The sequence below is a fragment of the Epithele typhae genome (assembly GCF_022376455.1).
Source record: "Epithele typhae strain CBS 203.58 chromosome Unknown BXZ73scaffold_51, whole genome shotgun sequence".
In the NCBI taxonomy this organism is placed as follows: Eukaryota; Fungi; Basidiomycota; class Agaricomycetes; order Polyporales; family Epitheliaceae; genus Epithele; species Epithele typhae.
Window position 1 is genome coordinate 229051 of NW_025954242.1, and position 16647 is coordinate 245697.

Genomic DNA, 16647 nt, shown 5'->3' on the forward strand with positions numbered 1-16647 from the left:
TCGTGCGGGCGGAGGAGCGAAGGCGAAGGCGCGGACGTGTACGAGATGAGTCGTGTCCCCCAAGGCGCGAGTACCTCATACCGGCCTAGTCGACTGGAGCCCGATATTAGGCGCGATCGTCCGCCAAGATCTGGGGATGCGTGGTTTCCCACATCAAGAGTTTGGCCTACGGACCATAGGCCTTGACAAGCTTGAGGCCTTGAGGTTTGGTGTGTCCGCGTCGACGGGAAGTTGGTCAAAGGTTGAAACGGAATTCAAGAGGCGCTGGAGGGCTCCCTCGCCTGACGGTGAAGTCGGCGCGGCGCCAGTCGTAGAGTACACCCACTGCACAAGCATGTCCCATCTGCTCGTTCGCTCGCGGGCGTGCGCACTGGTGCGTACTAGCCGTGAAGGAAGCGAACGCGTCATTGCCGAGGAGCTCATAGTTCCAGGATGCCAACCAACTATGCTTCGGCGCAAACGAGAAAGTACCGCTTCTCTCAGGCGACAACTTCTTAACCAAGATAAAAGTCGAGCCCCTGCGGTACTGTAAGTTATCCACCTTCTTCTAGAAGCATGGTCAATAAGTAACTCTGTAGCTCTTCTTCCCGTGGCAGCTGATCTCTGGAGAGCCGCAGACGGACGCTACAGGGCGTTCCAGAGCACCCCCGAGCAACGTTATCTCGCGGTGGGTTCCCTCCCGACTGTGAACTTCGCCAAACTCGAGGCTTATGCTCTCGCCCCCAGGACCGCGACTACAAACGGACCCGGGAGCTCCGCGACAGAGTTACGTCGTTCTTTGCTTTCGCCGACGCTGTGCGAGCGAAGCGGGCACGCGCAGTTGGACACGGGCGCGCCTCGCTCCACTTCTAGTACGTGACCCCCAACTTGGCCGATTCTCCGTCCCACTGAAGGGCACCCTGGTCAGCTCGCGCCCGGGGGAGCTCCCTCCCAAGCCGCGCTTGGCGAAGCTATGGCGACCCATAGCAGACGCACTGACGTCGAAGGAGTACAAAAGGGTGGGCAGCACGGGCACGTTCGACGACATGCACTCCTGGTCTGACATTCGTGCGAGGGCAGCGGGCGAATGAACTCCGAGACGCGGTCACGATGCTGCAGAAGGAAGCGATTGGGGACAGGGCGGAGAAGATGTTTCTCGTCGCCGGGCTCGCAACTGCGCCGGAGTGGCAGGGACACGGATACGCAACGGCGCTGCTGGAAGCGGTACTCGAGATGGTGAGTGGCTTTGCGGGGGGCTTGTTGGAGGCGACTGAGGCTTACGAAGCGCACCGACAGGCTGATCGAGAGGGAGATGCGGTGTGGCTAGCTACCACGGATGCAGCGGGGTTCTACGAAAGATTCGAGTTTGAGGTCGTAGCAGAAACGTGGGTCGCAAAGGACAACCCCGATTACCATGGGCCGCCTGTTCCCATTCGCATGGTGAGTGCGTTGGTACGCAGACTTGGGGGCGAACTTGACGAGGCATTGTAGATGATTAGGGAGGCGGGAAGACTCGCAGTATGATTGAACTCCGAAGCTTAGCACATGCAGAAGTCACTGTATTCCCGTTCATTCGTTGTATTTGCTGTTTCTTTGATGAGTGCTGAACGTATCTAGTGTTGCAACTGACGAGCGCGATAGTTCTCACTTGATTTTTCCCTCCTTGGACACGTGCTCTGTGCTGAAGTGAAGAGCAATCCAGAAGTACATTGCGGGCTGCCGCCCTGAACACACCCAAGTCCGTAGAATACACACGTTCAGTCTTTCTCTGCGTACGCGAGCAGATGCCGCTCGATCTCCGCCACGTCCATTACGCGCCACTGGCCCCGCGTCTTCGCGTCCTCTTCGTCACAGTCCGAGACAATCCCGATCTCGACCTCGTCCGGCTTGAAATCAGTCGCATGTACGGTCGAGATCGCCTCGATCGCCATCTACAGAACACGCGGTTAGGACGACGTTTGTGACGGGAGAGGGTACACAGGGATGAAGCGGAGGCTGAGAACGTACCTCGATGACCTCAGCGCGAGACAGCGTCTTACCCGCGCGCACCGCGTCGTCAGCACCTCTGCCCGAGTCCAGCTTCTTCCACTTCTTCTCAAGGTGGTTCATGGCCTCCTGCTGCTTCTGGCCCGCGGCCGTGGCATGGAAGCCGACAAAGTAGCCGGCGGGATCGAGCTTGAAACACTGAGGGCCGAACTCAGGGTCGGAACCGATGAGGATCATGGCTGGAGGCCGGGGTGAGGTCCCAATAGCGGCGTAAGGAGGGAAGAGAGCGCACCAATACCGAGAGGCCGCATGGCGGCGCGCTGGGTGTAGACTTGGTTGATGTTTGCCATGCGCCTCGCGAGTGCGTCCGGGGTAATCTCGTAGCCGTACTTGTAGCGAAAGTCGGCTGCTTCAGAACGTGCGCGCATCACCTGAGCTCGCGCGTCGGCTGAGCTCGAGCGGGGGCGTGAGCGCGGGGAGGACAACCGATGGCGATCGCGTACCAATGAGACCGGTCATGACACAACCAATGCTGGGGGTGATGCTGAAGAGATGCGTAACGGTGGACGGATCGAGCAGCTTGTCCTAGCGGTTCGCGTAATGGGATGAGGAATGCACTAGTGCCACCAAGGATAGAAGACGTACAGGAATTTTCTTCTGCGTAATCACGACAGCGGTATCCTTGCCACGCACAGAGATGGCAGTGTGTCCTGACCCAGAGATGGCCTTGAACGCGTATTCTGTATGGCCAAGTGAGATCCAGAGCACTGTCCAGAGCTGGTCGGGTACACGGACCTACTTGGTACAACCGACCTTCAGGTGAGAAGACGGTGAGGTATCTGGAAAGACGAGGGGTGAGCTCGCACGTGGGACGCAGTGTTCAGATGACATACCGGTCGTAAGAAGTCCTAGACATGGCGGATGGAGGAAGAGGAAGGGATTGCGACGCGGCTCAGGGTGCAGGACGCGCAAGCCACTGCGACGCGCGTAGCACAGATCGAGATTTGCCCATACCTCAGGGTTAGGGGCTATCTTGATCACGTGGGCTGCGAATGTTTGGCGGACCCTTCAAGAAGCCCTCGATTCTCGTCGCTCAGATCGCCTCGTTTCGCCTTCACTTCACGGAATCCGGAGATTTACGGGAGCAGAAGGACGAACGTGTCTCAGGTTGTGGGCTCTTTACGGTCTCGGGACGCTCGGAGACGTTAGACATCATGAAGGTGCCAGGTTCGCATAAAACTCCCACTGAAGTCATGTATATGCTGTCCTGAAATATGGTGCATGACGGCGTTTTATGTCACATTCAGCAAAAAGATTCAATGCAGTCCATTTAACGAACAGGATGCCGTCAAAATACCGAGTTCGAAGTTTTGGTATCACTCGATTTGGTGTCGCCGAGATGAAGGACAGTTTGCTACGACAGACCATTTCTTCGATGCGTCCGCGTTCGGCAAGACCGACGCCATCGCTGGTGCCTCCGAGGGCATAATCATGGGCAACCCTGCCGCAATGACAAGCACTTCAACGTACGTCTTGTCGCAGCTTTTGCCCCATAGGTGCTTATGTGCTCAACATGTCCAGACCCGCTCTCGTATCTCCCGAGCCTTCCACGAAGATTGTTGTCCGAAGCAGCATTGCGAATTGTATGAGGATTTGTCGTATCATAGATATTGCATAGCTATCGTTGTCAGCTCAAGCACGACCTTTCGATCTACTAATACATGCGGAAGCTCAACGTCGCTCAACAAGCGTGATGCGACTCGTAATGAAATCTCACGAGCTCGTCAAGGGTGCGCCATGTTGGGAACAGCTATACGATTTTGGTGTACCCGTTTAATAGATACCTGGAGAGAGCACAAGCAGCGAGAGTGATGCATAAGGGGTTTCCATGTCAAGATAAGCAACGTGGAAGAGCGAGAGCATGCGGGAGCAACACAAATATGCGATAACCGATGAAAATACCTTAGTCGAAGGTCATCTTCTTGCCCTGTGGTTCCCCGATGGCACCTGTGCGAGCACTACCACCACGGCCGCCCCCACGGCCACCCCGACCACCGCGTCCTCCACGGTCACCTCCGTAACCGCCACGGTCACCGCCGTAACCACCACGGCCACCACCACGACCACCGCGGTCACCACCAAATCCACGACCACGACCCCCGCCGCGACCGCCGCGGTCGCCGAAGCCGCCTCGCCCGCCGCGGTCGCCGAAGCCACCTCGCCCGCCACGGCCACCAAAGCCGCCCCGGCCACCAGCGTTATCGTCTCTCGGCTGCGAGTAGTCCAGACGAATGGCACGGCCGCCGATCTCGGTGCCCGCAAGGCCCTCGTACGCCTTCTTCGAGGCCTCGATGTCCGTGAACTCGACGTAGCCGAAGCCCTTCGGCTTACCGGTCTCGCGGTCCGTGGGGAGCCGGACGCTCTTGACGTCGCCGTACTCGCCGAAAGTCTCCCAGACGGCGTCCTCGGTCGTGTCCCAGGAGAGGTTGCCGACGAAGAGGACGGCAGAGGGCTCGCTGGGGGTGTCGCCGTACTTCTGCGCGCGGCTCTCGCGCACAGTGGACTTGTCCTTCTGCTCGGACTTGTCGACGTTGATCGGCCGGCCGTCGATCTCCTTGCCCGAGAGCTTGAGCGCGGCCTCGACGGCATCCGCGGTGGTGAACTCGACGTAGCCGAAGCCGCGCGAGCGGCTGGTGTTACGGTCCATCTGGACGCGGGCGGAGACGATCTCGCCGCACTCAGCGAACTCGGACGCGAGCCACTCGTTGTCGACGTTCCAGGAGAGCCGACCGACGAAAACCGTCTTGATTTCGTCAGTGGACTCGGCCGCATTGCCGTTGGCCACCTTGGCCTTTTTCGCGGGTGCGGCGGAGTCGTCCTCGGCTTTGCGCTTGCCTGGAACAAGCGTTAGGATGGGGCGTAACATTGAGAGGACAACACTCACCCTTGGCCGGGGCGGCAGTAGCATCGCCCATCTTCACGTCGCCATCAGCATCTTCCTCATCGGAATCCTCTTCAGAGTCCGAGTCCGAGTCGGACGCAGACTCTGCCTTCTTCGCAGCCTTTGCCGCAGGGGCCTTTTTCGGTGGGGGAGCCCCTTCGTCTTCTGAAGAACTGTCGGAGTCGCTGTTGTCACTCGACTCGGCCTTTTTCGCGGGGGCGGCTTTCGCGGGGGTGGGTTTTACAGGAGTAGCCTTCGCCGGGGCAGCCTTCTTCGCGGGGGCGGCCTGTTTCGTGGGGGCGACCTTTTTCGCAGCAGCGACCTTCGCGGGGGCCTCGTCCTCCGATGAGCTCTCGGACGACTCGTCTGAAGACCCTTTGGTCTTCTTGGGGGTTGCCTTCACCTGAGCAGCCTTGGACTTCTCCTCGGACTCCGAGTCGTCACCGCTCTCTTCTGAAGAACTCTCCTTCGCCTTGGCAGCCGCGGCCTGAACGTAGGATAATGAGGACATAACGATAGGCAGAGAATATGTGAGCGTACTTTGCCGTTGGTGGCAGGGGCATCACTATCCGAATCCGAATCCGAGTCTGAGCTTGGCTCCTTCGCTTTGGCTGCAGCCTTAACCTAGAAAAGAGAACACCTGTGAGATAAAAGCCTGCACAGACATAGACGGCAGGACGTACAGTGCCGTTGGCCTTGGTCTTAGGCTTTTCCTCCTCAGAGTCGGACGACTCGTCGCTGCTACTTTCAGCCTTCTTCGCCTTTACCGCCGTCTTCGCCTTTGCCTAAAACACCGCCGTAGCGTGAGCACGGTGTGCGTGAAATGCGCATGGAAGTAGAAGCGAACCTCCTTAGAGGCTTTGGCGAGGATCTCCTTGGAGGACATGGGAGTCTTCGTGATAGCCTTCGCGGGAGAGGAGGCCGCCTTCTTGACGGAAGTGGCCTTTGCGGCCTTTTTATCGGCCTTCTTGTCAGCAGCCTTGGCCATTGTGGGAGTGTAGGAGGGAGGGGGATGGGCGACGGGATGGCGGAGGGCAAGAGCGAGGAGAGACGCCGACCCCAAAATCCGCCAAATTTTGGGAAGCGCCGGGCGCCTCTGTGGGTAGCTGCCGCCCGCCCGGCCCCGGCTGCCGTGCCGCCTCCGCCTCGCGATCCTGGCTGGGATCGCTGAGGGCCTTTGCTCGACGCTGCGGCTGCAGTGCTCAACGTTAACCACACTCGCTCCCACTAAACCATGGAATTTGACGCGATAGTGCTTGGAACCGGGCTTTCCGAGTCGATTGCAGCTGCGTGAGCACCGTGCGTCCCTCCTCCGACCCTCCGCTCAAGGCTCCAACCAGTGCGCTTTCCAAGGTCGGCTACAGGGTCGCCCACATTGACACAAATGCCTATTACGGCGGCGACCAAGCCTCACTCACCCTCGACGAGCTCGTAGAGTGGGCCACTCTGCGAAGTCGAGAACACGACGCCTCCGCCGATCCCTCGTTCTCGTACTTCGCCCGTCAGCGTGCGCGTTACTCGTCCATCGCCCATTCTCCGTCCATCCCACCTCAGTCACGACAGTACTCCATCTCCCTCGCGCCGTCGATCGTTCCCTCTGTCGGTCCCCACATCGACTCTCTTATCGCGTCCGGCGTCTCTCGCTACGGCAGCTTCAAGCTCCTCGAGAAGGTCGCCGTCTACGATCGCCCGGGCTATGTCCAGAGCGTGCCCGGGAGCAAGGAGGACGTGTTCAAGAGCAAGGTCCTCTCCCTCGTCGACAAGCGCCGCCTCATGCGCTTCCTCATGTTCGCGGCCGGGGAGTTTGAAGGAAATAAGGAGCTCGAGGGCAAGGAACAGACCCCGTTCACCGACTTCCTACGTGAGGCCTTCTCTCTGAACGACAAGGCGGCTACCGCTATTGTGTATGCACTCGCTTTCTGTATGTCGTGTCAAGGTATGTTATCGCGGTGCCTGCCCGATGCTTCTTCCTCATCGTATCTATGTTGCATCACAGATCCCACCCTCCCCGCACTGCTGCGAATTCGCCAGTATCTCCGGTCTGCTGGGCGATATGGCGCGTCTCCCTTCCTGGTCGGCCACTACGGTGGCTTGGGGGAAACCGCACAGGGCTTCTGTCGCACCGCCGCCGTCAAGGGCGGCACCTACATCCTTGGACGGCGCATTGTCTCTATCTCCCAGCTTCCACCCTCCGACAATGCAGACCCGAATGAAACCGCATATCCGGGGTACAGCGTACGGCTAGAGGACCTCGATGAACTGGTCATATCCAAGGTCCTCGTATCATCCCCAGACTACCTCCCAGAGTCATTGCACAGTTCAGCCGGTTCAAGTCCTTCGTCGGAATCTGTCATTGCGCGCTGCATCGCGGTAGTCGACAAGCCGCTGATATTCACGCCCATGGATGCTTCTGAGGAACCTTCCGCACCGGATGCCGGAGACGATGCGGAGGAAGGTGAGGAGTCACCTGCCAGGGCTCCACCAGACTACGAAGTGGATACAGCCCTGTTGGTCTTCCCCCCTGGGTCTCTGGACGGGGGCTCCTCGACGTCGGCAGCACATGCTATTGTTACCGGAGAGGGTAGTATGTCTGCGCCTCGAGGGAAATGTGAGTTTACGCCAGCCGCATTCCCAGAATTTTAGATTCTGAGTACACTCTCAGGGATTGTCAACATTTCGCTCCCGCTCTCCTCATCATCAGCATTTACGTCGTCCGCGGAAGAGCTTATCAAGCCATATCTTGATGCTACGCTCAGTCTCACCGCACCACCATCGGCGGACGGAAGCGCGGCTGTCCCGCTTTTCACTGTGTTCTATTATCAACATGCAGTCAACGATACACCCAGCAGCTCCACAGAACTTACCGGGGTCGTACTCACTCCTCCATGCACACAAGATCTTGCCAGCATCGCCGATTCAGCAACACAGCATGCAGAGGGCATGTTCTGGACAGCGGTGGGGCAGCTCAAGGCAGCGGGAGTGAAGCGGGGAAAGGTACCCACGGGGAGGATGGCGACCGAAGAAGTCGAGGAGGAAGGACAGCCCGAGGAGATAGATGCACTGTGGCCCCCGCTGGACGCAGCTGACGAGGAGGCGATGGATGAATTCTAGGGATGCGGCTTGGATTGATGTAAACGCACTTGTACTTGTCTAATGGCCCATCTGCATGCACATCCGTGGACGGGGAGGCGTGCTTGGAGACCTGGCACGGACGTTGCGGGCCGCCGGGGTCGGCCGAACGCCCGAGCCGCGCAGACGTCACGGTCAAAGTGGCGGAGCAGCGCGGTGGGCAGCCCGCACCTCTCTCCGCCTACCGCGACGATGCACCCCTCCCTCCGTCTGGCGAATGTCCACAAGCCCATGATCCGCTTCCTGGGGAAGCGTCAGTGGCCCTCGCGTGCGCTCCCCTCCACCAATCGTTCTCCTGCGCTGCGCTGACTGTCAGCTACACCCTCCCACCCGATCACGCAGACCCCGAGCCTCAGCACGCGCACCCATTTGCGCCGCCTGAGCTTCAGCAGAAGTTCTCGGAGTTCGTCAAGAAGTTCCAGGGCGGCAGCACCAGCAGCGCGTCCTCATCTGCTGCGAAGAGCAAGAGCTCGGGCGGCCAGGTGTTCGAAGAGTTTTGGCAGGCCCCCGCGCGGTTCTGGAAGCGCGAGTTGCAGGAGTGGGAGGTCGATCTCGTCCAGGTGCGTCGCATTCTCTTACGCGCGCATAGGGCGTTTGCTGACATGTCGCTGGTGTTCGTAGAGCGGAGGGGCGTCGCGGCACGGGTGATATCGAGTGGTTCCAATAGATGCGCGTTCCGACGTGGATAATGCTTGCGTGAGCGGGTGGGGATGTGGTACTGCCGCTCGCTCACCGCGTTGATATTTCAAGTGCACTGCTCCACTGCGAGAAAGAGACCCGTACGGGATGTGCCCACATCCGGTCCATGGATACACTCCCCACAGATGATGGACATCGGCCAAGTATCATCGGTGTGGGAGAGGGTGCCGGAGCCCATGTGAGTGCGCGCCTCGGTCGACATACTGTGATTTCAAACGAGCTACATAGGATGCACTTTTGAAGGCCTCACGGCTACTATGGCATCAATCTTGCATCCCGTCCCACTGGTTCTTGACGGGTATTTATGCCTACGCCTTGCAAGGTTTCCTTTCTGGCAGAAGAAACCGTCACCTGCCGGCATGCGCAGTGTGGAGAGCGGCGAGTGCAGTCTGACTCGGCGCGCTCGTCCTATCGCGAACTCGTAGACTCGGGGCTCAGAATTTGTTCGATTCGCGCCAGAAGTTAGAACACCCGATCGTGACCGATTTCAACTTCGTGCTCTAGGATCCTTGCAGTGAAATACAAGGCAGGTAACGTATACGTTCACCAACTGGAGATATAACAGCCTGTCCGTATCATCTTGTCCCCACGAGGTCACCCATCAGATGGTCATCGACCGTCCGACCGCAAGTGAGAGTCTATTTTTACAGCGCGGGCACAAGTGACGAGGAGCGCAACCCGCGGCTAAACGAAGGTGAGTGCATCGTGGGCGCGTCGCCGATTGCTGATCAACGCATGGCGGGCCCACAAGGTGGCCGACGACGGTGTTCGTGGACCATTTGGGCGGCGGCAAGAACCCTGGGCAGCATATGGTCCCCGGCGCCTCGCCTCTACCATCCATGCCTGCGCACATAGACTGGCAGCTTCACCGGGAGTCCGTCCGGGCGCGTGCATCGCCTATGCCGTATCACCACTCTGCTCCGAACACTCGGAACCCGTATCCGGAGCCGCGCAGGGCATCTCCATCGAGTCTTCTTTCAGGTATCGCGTACGGGTACATAAGAGGTGCGCCCCGTCCACCCCACCTTCTCCACTTTCTATCGCTCGCTCGGACTCGCACACCGCGATAGAGACGCACTCGCGCCTGCCATGCCCTTCCGGCTCTCTGCCCTTGTGGCCCTCCTCGCGGCTTTACCCGCGGCCACCGTACTCGGTGGACAAATCCCGCTCGTCAACGGTGCGTATGGTGGGGTGCGCCCGCTGAACGCCGTCGATGCCATACTCGCCGACGTCACGCCCCTTGCGACCACCCCCGGCAAACTTCGGGTTGTCGAGAACAGCGGAGTCTGCGAAACCACCAAGGGTGTGTACCAGGCATCTGGTTACGGCGACCTCACTTCGAAAGAGAGCATTTGGTGCGTACCACTTTGTACTCTTTATGGTTTACCCGATATATAACTTTGCGACATTGCTAGGTTCTGGTTCTTCGAGTCTCGCAGTAACCCCGAAACCGCGCCACTTTCCATTTGGCTCAACGGCGGGGTAAGTTCCGATTAGAACGGACATATCGCCCCTCGACTAAACTCATGCACGTCGTATGTTCAGCCGGGAAGTTCTAGCATGATCGGTCTCTTTCAGGAGAATGGCCCTTGCAGGATCAACAATGACAGCGCCGACGTTTCGCTCAACCCTAATTCGTGGAATGAGGTGTCGAACATGTGAGTTCGCCTTGTCGTTGGTACATCTTTGCGGTGCTCGGCGCTGACGGATTTCCGCAGGCTTTACATCGACCAACCGGTCGGCGTCGGCTTCTCGCACGGGACCACAACTGTCGGCACGTCGGAAGAAGCTGCGTCGGACGTGTGGAAGTTCCTCCAGATCTTCTTTGCCGACTCCCGGTTCTCCAAGTATCAGAAGAACGACTTCGCGATTTGGACCGAGTCGTACGGCGGCCACTACGGTCCCACCTTCGCGGCATACTTCCTTTCGCAGAATAAGGCCATTGCGAACGGCACCGTCTCTGGTGTCCCCATTAACCTCAAGTTCCTCGGTGTCGGTGATGGTCTGACTGTATGCGTGTTTTTCGCACTGCCAATGCCTAGGCTAACTCATTCCTCGCTTAGGACCCACTCAACCAGTACCCTGGTTACATCTCTTACGCTGCCTCCAACCCGTATGCGATACCTCCTCGTGCCAACCGTTCGTACAGCTAACATCCTGATACAGCTACCACGCCCTCGTCTCGTCCTCCACTATCTCGAGCGCGAACAAGTCCTGGACGCGCTCCGGCGGCTGCCGCGACCAGATCACGTCCTGCTACAACACCGGGTCTGAGACGACGTGCTCGAACGCGCAGAGCTTCTGCAACAACGATATCCTCTCTCCGCTCGCGGGCAACTACGACGTCTACTACGTCCTCACCAAGAACCCGGACCCGTACCCGCCCGACATCACGGACTACCTCCAGTCCGCGGCGCTGATGAAGAAGATCGGGGCCGAGTCGACGTGGCAGGAGACGAGCGACGACGTGTACTCCAACTTCGCGGACACGGGCGACTGGATGCACAACTCGCGGCCGTACCTCGAGACCGTGATCGACGCCGGGGTGCGCACGATCGTGTACGACGGCGACGCGGTGCGTGGCTCGGTTCGGTTCGGTTGCGCTGCGCAGCCGGGATTGGGGGGTGTCGGAGCTGACGCGCGGACGGCCGGCAGGACTTCATCCTCAACTTCCACGGCGTCGAGGCGATGGTCGACGCGCTCCAGACGCAGTTCACGGACGAGTACGCGCAGCAGGAGTTCGCGAACTACACCGTCAAGGGCCAGTCGACCGGGGTCTTCAAGAACGCGGGCACGTTCTCGTACGTGCGCATCTTTGGAGCGTGAGTCGCACCTTTCCTGCCTTCTGTGCGTGGAACGTGTAGGGCTGACGGCGGATGCGACGGACAGTGGCCACGAGGTCCCTGCGTATACTCACGGGTCGCTGAGTGTTGGAGAGGCGGCGCTCCAGATGTTCTCGCAGATCATGAGCAACAGCTCGCTGAAATCGACGTGAGCCATATGGAGTCACGACATACATGTATCATAGCTGTCTCTGGATTGCAAACAAATTTAGACAAGATTCACCTGGAGATATCTAATAAAAGTGGTGGCGTCCACTACACAAAAATTGCTTCGATGCTGTAGTGCTTTGAGAAATATCGGGATATGGTGGGAAGGTGCATCGCAACACAAAGCAATCCCACCATATGCCTACAAACAGATGGAAGCACGGCGGATATAATCCACACAGTGAATTGATTGGCACACCAACGAGCGAAGTGGAAGACGACAATAACTTAATTCCAACAACGTCCCTCCCCAAGGTGAATTCAATTAATCGCTGTCGCTACTGCTGTCGTCTGCCTCCTTCTGCTCCTCCTCCTCGTCCGTGCTGCTCTCGTCATCGCTCTCCTCAGAGATTTTCTTGACAGAGCCCCCGCGCATGAGCGCCATCTGTCCGGCGAGCGAGTCCTCTTCGGGGTCCGAGATATCGTCGTCCGCGTTCGTCTCGTCCGTGGCGAGCACGGACGGGTCGTCGATCTTCAGGGTGATTTCCTGCACGGCCTCGTCGCCGACGAAGGTGTCGCTGAGCACGAAGACCTTCCAGGTGAAGAGCCCGACGTTCTGCGGCGCCTGGAACTGCATCTTGTATGCGCGGTAGTCGACCCCGCGCGCGGCATCCGCGACGGGCACATCCTGGATCTTCATCGGCGGCACGACGACCTTGTTCGACTTGACGTCCGCGAGGACGACCCACCACGACGGCTTCCGGTTCTGGGGACAGGTCAGCGAACCCAGCAAGCAAAGGTGATGGGACAGATGCTCACGGCTGGCCAGTACGGCGCGTGCGCCCAGGCGCCCTCCGGGTGACCCTCAGGCAGATCCTCGGCGTCCTTCTTGCCGACCAAGAACTCGCTGTCGCGCTTCTCGGTGTCCTTGTCCGACTTCGGGACCGCGACGGGCCGACCGTCCTTGTCGAACGGCGTGACGCGGAGCTTGACGACGAGGTTGACAAACGAGCTCGGGGTGACGAAGCGCTCGCCGATGACCTTGAAGGAGGCGTCGACAATGTCAGTCTGGCCGAGGCGGGCGAGCGCCTTCTGGGCGTCGGGGAGCGAGGCCGAGTCTGACTTGGAGAGCGAGGCGACAGCGGCGGAGAAATCGGGGAGCCCGGAGGCGTCTGACGGGGAGATACCGGGGATTTGGGCGGCCTTGGAGGACGACTGGCTGGGGAGGAGAGCTTGGGTGAGGTAGGCGTGTAGGCGCATTGCAGCGATGGTGGGGAGGAGCCAATTCCTTGACATTGTGATGTTGAGCATCGAGTTCAGGAGAACGGGTGTGTGTAGAAGGAGGTCTGCTTGCTCTGCAGAAACGAGCGATCAACAACTAGTTCTCCTGAGAACCGATGTCTCAACGTACCGGTCTGCAACGTGGTGTTGATGACGGGCAGGCGCAAGAGGTGGGTGTACAAGAGGATGAGTGCCCTTCTTCGGTTCTGCGACTTTTGCGAGGCGGCGTCCGCCAACTTGATAAGTTCATCCCACTTTGTACCCATTGTCTCCTTGATCTGTGTCTCTAGCCGCAAGAGTTCTGCATCCACCTTGCTGGCCTTGGACGAGAACTCCCACTCGAAAGACTTGCCAAGCGAGCTCGTCACATCATCCACGGTGGAGTCTTCAGTCAGGTTCTTGAAGAAGACGGCGGCGCTGCGGGCGTTGACACCATCCTTGGTCTTTTCGCGGTTGCCGAACCACCAGCGACCCTACAGAGAACGTGCTCGATGAAGGAGGATAACATACCGCCATCAAAGTTACTCACCACCATGGCCGGAAGTGCGCCACCGAATATGATGCCGTATACACCCAGTACCCAGATGTTGTTGCTGCTCTCAACAATCCACGGGGGAAGTGCAATACCCATAGAAACCTCCTGGCGTCCATCTGGGTTGTTGTACTTAATCCAGTTCTCCCGGATGGTCTCGTCGGTTAATCTTGTTTGCAACATGAGTCAGCCGTTACAGAAGGCGGGAAGTGCGCATGACTTACGACTTGTAAGCTTTGGTGAGCTCCACAAACTTCGCTTCTACCATTTCCATAGTCTGGTTTACTCCGAGCTTGACTTTGTCTGGATGGCTGGATGACAGGGGCGAGCTTAAAAATGAACGAGATGACGTGAGGAGAGTCGACGTACAATGTCTTTGAGAGCTTCTTGTAATGCGATTTGATTTCTTTGACCGTCGCACTCTACGGACACAAAACGAATAGGCATCAAATCATTTCGAGATGATCGCAAGACATACCTCGCCGATGCCGAGGATCTCGAAGGGATCATAGAGCTTGTTGTTGCTCTCGGTAGTTGCGACATGGTATGCGCAGAATGCTGCAATTGACCATCCAACGAGAATGATCACCGTCCTGAAAGAAGAACGGTCTGCATAATCAACTAACGTCGGGAAGAAATATGCTCACCTCCGACGTAGCTTGGGAGTCAATAGCGAGCCACGCTCATACTTGCGAATTCGCTTGCGCTGGTCCACACATTGTTGGCATTGGCATCCGGGCAACTGGGGAGATTCTAAGAAGGGTATCATGTTGAGCAAACGCAAGAATACGCGAGAAGCAACGGAGACGTACTGCCTCCAGAGAACGCTGCGAGAGTGTAGGGAACAAGGAAGATGGTGAGGAAGGTGAGGACGAAGTATGCGGCCATGTTGCCGGACTCGTCATATTTGTAGTTGGCCATGATGGCCGGCGGAGTGGCGGACGCGAGTGCAGAGGGCTAGAGTACAGAGAGGATGGAGCAGAGAGCAGAGAGGTGGGAGCGGAGAGAGGCAACGGGCGGTGGGCGGGGCAGACACGTCGGCTGCGAGCGCCTACGCGTTTAGCACCGGACGTGTCATTAGACGCCTGCAATGACGTCTCACGTGCGCTGTGCACGCGAGTCTTCGCCGCCTCCCCGTCCTGCCCTCAGGCCTCATCCCTGCGCCGCGGGGTCCACTGCCCGCCCAATGCGCGTGAAACTCGAGATTCTCGCGCCGCTTCCTCCTCTCAAGGCATGGTACAGCCCCAGTGCCCTCTCCACTGTCCGCGACCTCAAAAACTCCCTCTGCGCCGAGCTCCAGCCTCTCCAAGATGCCGGCATTCTTCCGGACGAACTCGTGCTTCTCCTCGACGACTTTGAGATACTTGACTCTAGCCAGATAGATGTGGTCCGAGATGGGGATCTTATAGTGTACGTTCCTCTCTCCCCATCTACACCGATTCTCATCGAAGACCTTGCGTATGGTAGCATCAAGAAGTCGTTTGCGAATTCACATCCCAAACGCAAAGCCGTATCTCAAGGTGAGCAACGCCATTCTTTTCAGCGTCGTATGCATGATGGGAGCCCCAACAGCCGATGGGCCTGCCCGTAAACGTACCAAGACCCAGGTCGAAACTCTGTCCCATGCGACGCGAAGACCCGCACCCACCACTCAGAAGGCTTTACGCCCGCCGTCTCCTTCCACCAAATCGTCTTCTTCGGACAGCTCCGACTCTGACTTGGATTCCGACTCAGAAAGCTCCTCACAATCGTCGGATTCCGAGGACTCGTCTTCCAGCTCCTCATCGTCCGAAGACTCTTCGTCTGAAAGTGACAGTTCGGAGTCGCTACGACCAACCACGCCTGCTTCCAAGAAGACGAAAGCGGCCGGCTCTGGGCAGCCGAAGGCCGCGACATCGTGAGTGCAACGAAACGCCTTTCCCGTTTTCCGTGCATTTACAAAGACGGCCCAGAACCTGCGAACAACCGCATGTCCCTCCGGGGTTCGGCAAGCCCTCCACACACAGCCGAAACATCCGGCGGCGGCGCAAGAAGATGGTCGAGCGCATCGCGTCCACTGTGGAGCCCGCGAGTGTGAACGACATCCCTCTCGGCCCACGTGCCCCGCCGGTAGCTGGTTCATCGAGCTCTGCTACCCCCATTGAAGCACAAGAGCTCTTCGTGCAAGGGTCGAGCAAAAAACAGACGAACGGCACCGATGGACAGACGGCCGAGGCCCCGTTGTTCATGATGGCGTCCTTGCAAAACAAGAACAAGCGGCGGGGGTTCAAGGCGGCGCTGTCGAAGGGCGTGCCGGCCAAGATCAACTTTTTGGAGGCCGAGGAAATGGAAATTCTGCAAAATGCCACTATGGAGTCGGACGCGATGGTCGTCGAGGCAACACTCCAAGTTGTGAGCCCTCCGCCGTCATCAAAAACGAAGTCGCATGTCCCGAGGCTAGTCCCGCCGTCTGAGAAGCAGGAGCTTGGGCAGATACCGTCGAATATGTTCGTTACCAGCGTCGACGTGGAGGAAGGGATGTGGCCGTTGAGACGCAAGAACAAGAAAAAGATGAAACCGAAGGCGCAAGATGTGTGGGAAGAGGAGGAGGGTCCGTCGTTCGCTAACGGGCTACCATACGACGACGATGCAGCCATGGTCATTGAACAAGCAGTCGTGGCGCGCGAAGCGGCCAAAGTCTCTTCGGATGCGCAAGCGTCGGAGTACGCGGCGGTCGCCACACACTGGGACTCACTCAGGAGGATCAACGGCAAGGAGCAACTGGTCGCTGGCGTCACTGTCGCCTGGAGGGTGCGTTTCACTGCTCGCTGTAACGGAACCCAAGTCTTATGTGTATGCAGGCCCTCGGGATTAACCAAGTAACCCTCACTCCCGAGATGCTCCTGCATGTCGGCCACGTAGAAGAATGCGCCGACAACGTGGTTGTTAAGATGGTGATGGATGCGGGTGCAGGCGCGGTCTCGTTTGGTGCGGTCTCGGAGGTCGACGAGCCCGTGGAAGAGGTCTTCGAATGGACAGACGTGCTTCAAGGGGATTGGCGACTGGTCACGATCGTCTGACGCTAGTACTATCCATACAACTACAATGCTATATTGCGGTCAACGCACATA

General features: G+C 58.4%; 8 protein-coding genes across 8 annotated transcripts; 5 read left to right on the top strand and 3 right to left on the bottom strand.

Annotated features, from left to right (window-relative positions):
• Positions 1 to 334: 334 nt before the first annotated feature.
• Positions 335 to 1503, top strand: BXZ73DRAFT_104442 (acyl-CoA N-acyltransferase; the record flags this gene model as incomplete). Its single annotated transcript, XM_048015882.1, has 8 exons — positions 335 to 373; positions 426 to 528; positions 597 to 667; positions 727 to 851; positions 908 to 998; positions 1060 to 1215; positions 1276 to 1419; positions 1471 to 1503. 8 exons carry the CDS (start codon positions 335 to 337, stop codon positions 1501 to 1503), a joined length of 762 nt encoding a protein of 253 aa, XP_047874794.1.
• A 233-nt stretch (positions 1504 to 1736) lies between these two features.
• BXZ73DRAFT_91813 (20S proteasome subunit) lies at positions 1737 to 2881 on the bottom strand (the record flags this gene model as incomplete). The annotated part of the gene is made up of 7 exons (XM_048026123.1): positions 1737 to 1910; positions 1987 to 2204; positions 2258 to 2413; positions 2469 to 2550; positions 2611 to 2705; positions 2761 to 2804; positions 2859 to 2881. 7 exons carry the CDS (start codon positions 2879 to 2881, stop codon positions 1737 to 1739), a joined length of 792 nt encoding a protein of 263 aa, XP_047874795.1.
• Positions 2882 to 3928: 1047 nt separating this feature from the next.
• Positions 3929 to 5333, bottom strand: BXZ73DRAFT_31321 (uncharacterized protein; the record flags this gene model as incomplete). Its single annotated transcript, XM_048017808.1, has 4 exons — positions 3929 to 4038; positions 4105 to 4860; positions 4904 to 5159; positions 5229 to 5333. Coding segments are annotated over 4 exons (1227 nt in total), but the record flags the coding sequence as incomplete, so codon positions are not given.
• An 807-nt stretch (positions 5334 to 6140) lies between these two features.
• On the top strand, positions 6141 to 8017 carry BXZ73DRAFT_51909 (FAD/NAD-P-binding domain-containing protein; the record flags this gene model as incomplete). Its single annotated transcript, XM_048020718.1, has 4 exons — positions 6141 to 6196; positions 6247 to 6842; positions 6903 to 7514; positions 7569 to 8017. 4 exons carry the CDS (start codon positions 6141 to 6143, stop codon positions 8015 to 8017), a joined length of 1713 nt encoding a protein of 570 aa, XP_047874797.1.
• A 210-nt stretch (positions 8018 to 8227) lies between these two features.
• BXZ73DRAFT_104446 (uncharacterized protein) lies at positions 8228 to 8683 on the top strand (the record flags this gene model as incomplete). The annotated part of the gene is made up of 3 exons (XM_048015883.1): positions 8228 to 8303; positions 8378 to 8595; positions 8657 to 8683. 3 exons carry the CDS (start codon positions 8228 to 8230, stop codon positions 8681 to 8683), a joined length of 321 nt encoding a protein of 106 aa, XP_047874798.1.
• Positions 8684 to 9823: 1140 nt separating this feature from the next.
• On the top strand, positions 9824 to 11729 carry BXZ73DRAFT_51802 (alpha/beta-hydrolase; the record flags this gene model as incomplete). Its single annotated transcript, XM_048020699.1, has 8 exons — positions 9824 to 10089; positions 10150 to 10216; positions 10280 to 10392; positions 10453 to 10744; positions 10798 to 10847; positions 10901 to 11309; positions 11390 to 11556; positions 11624 to 11729. 8 exons carry the CDS (start codon positions 9824 to 9826, stop codon positions 11727 to 11729), a joined length of 1470 nt encoding a protein of 489 aa, XP_047874799.1.
• Positions 11730 to 12049: 320 nt separating this feature from the next.
• BXZ73DRAFT_51811 (DnaJ-domain-containing protein) lies at positions 12050 to 14458 on the bottom strand (the record flags this gene model as incomplete). Its single annotated transcript, XM_048020702.1, has 9 exons — positions 12050 to 12490; positions 12544 to 13079; positions 13136 to 13478; positions 13535 to 13706; positions 13762 to 13848; positions 13907 to 13959; positions 14016 to 14130; positions 14185 to 14290; positions 14350 to 14458. 9 exons carry the CDS (start codon positions 14456 to 14458, stop codon positions 12050 to 12052), a joined length of 1962 nt encoding a protein of 653 aa, XP_047874800.1.
• A 265-nt stretch (positions 14459 to 14723) lies between these two features.
• Positions 14724 to 16596, top strand: BXZ73DRAFT_79949 (uncharacterized protein; the record flags this gene model as incomplete). The annotated part of the gene is made up of 5 exons (XM_048023189.1): positions 14724 to 14947; positions 15005 to 15057; positions 15110 to 15434; positions 15490 to 16327; positions 16378 to 16596. 5 exons carry the CDS (start codon positions 14724 to 14726, stop codon positions 16594 to 16596), a joined length of 1659 nt encoding a protein of 552 aa, XP_047874801.1.
• Between the last annotated feature and the right edge of the window lie 51 nt (positions 16597 to 16647).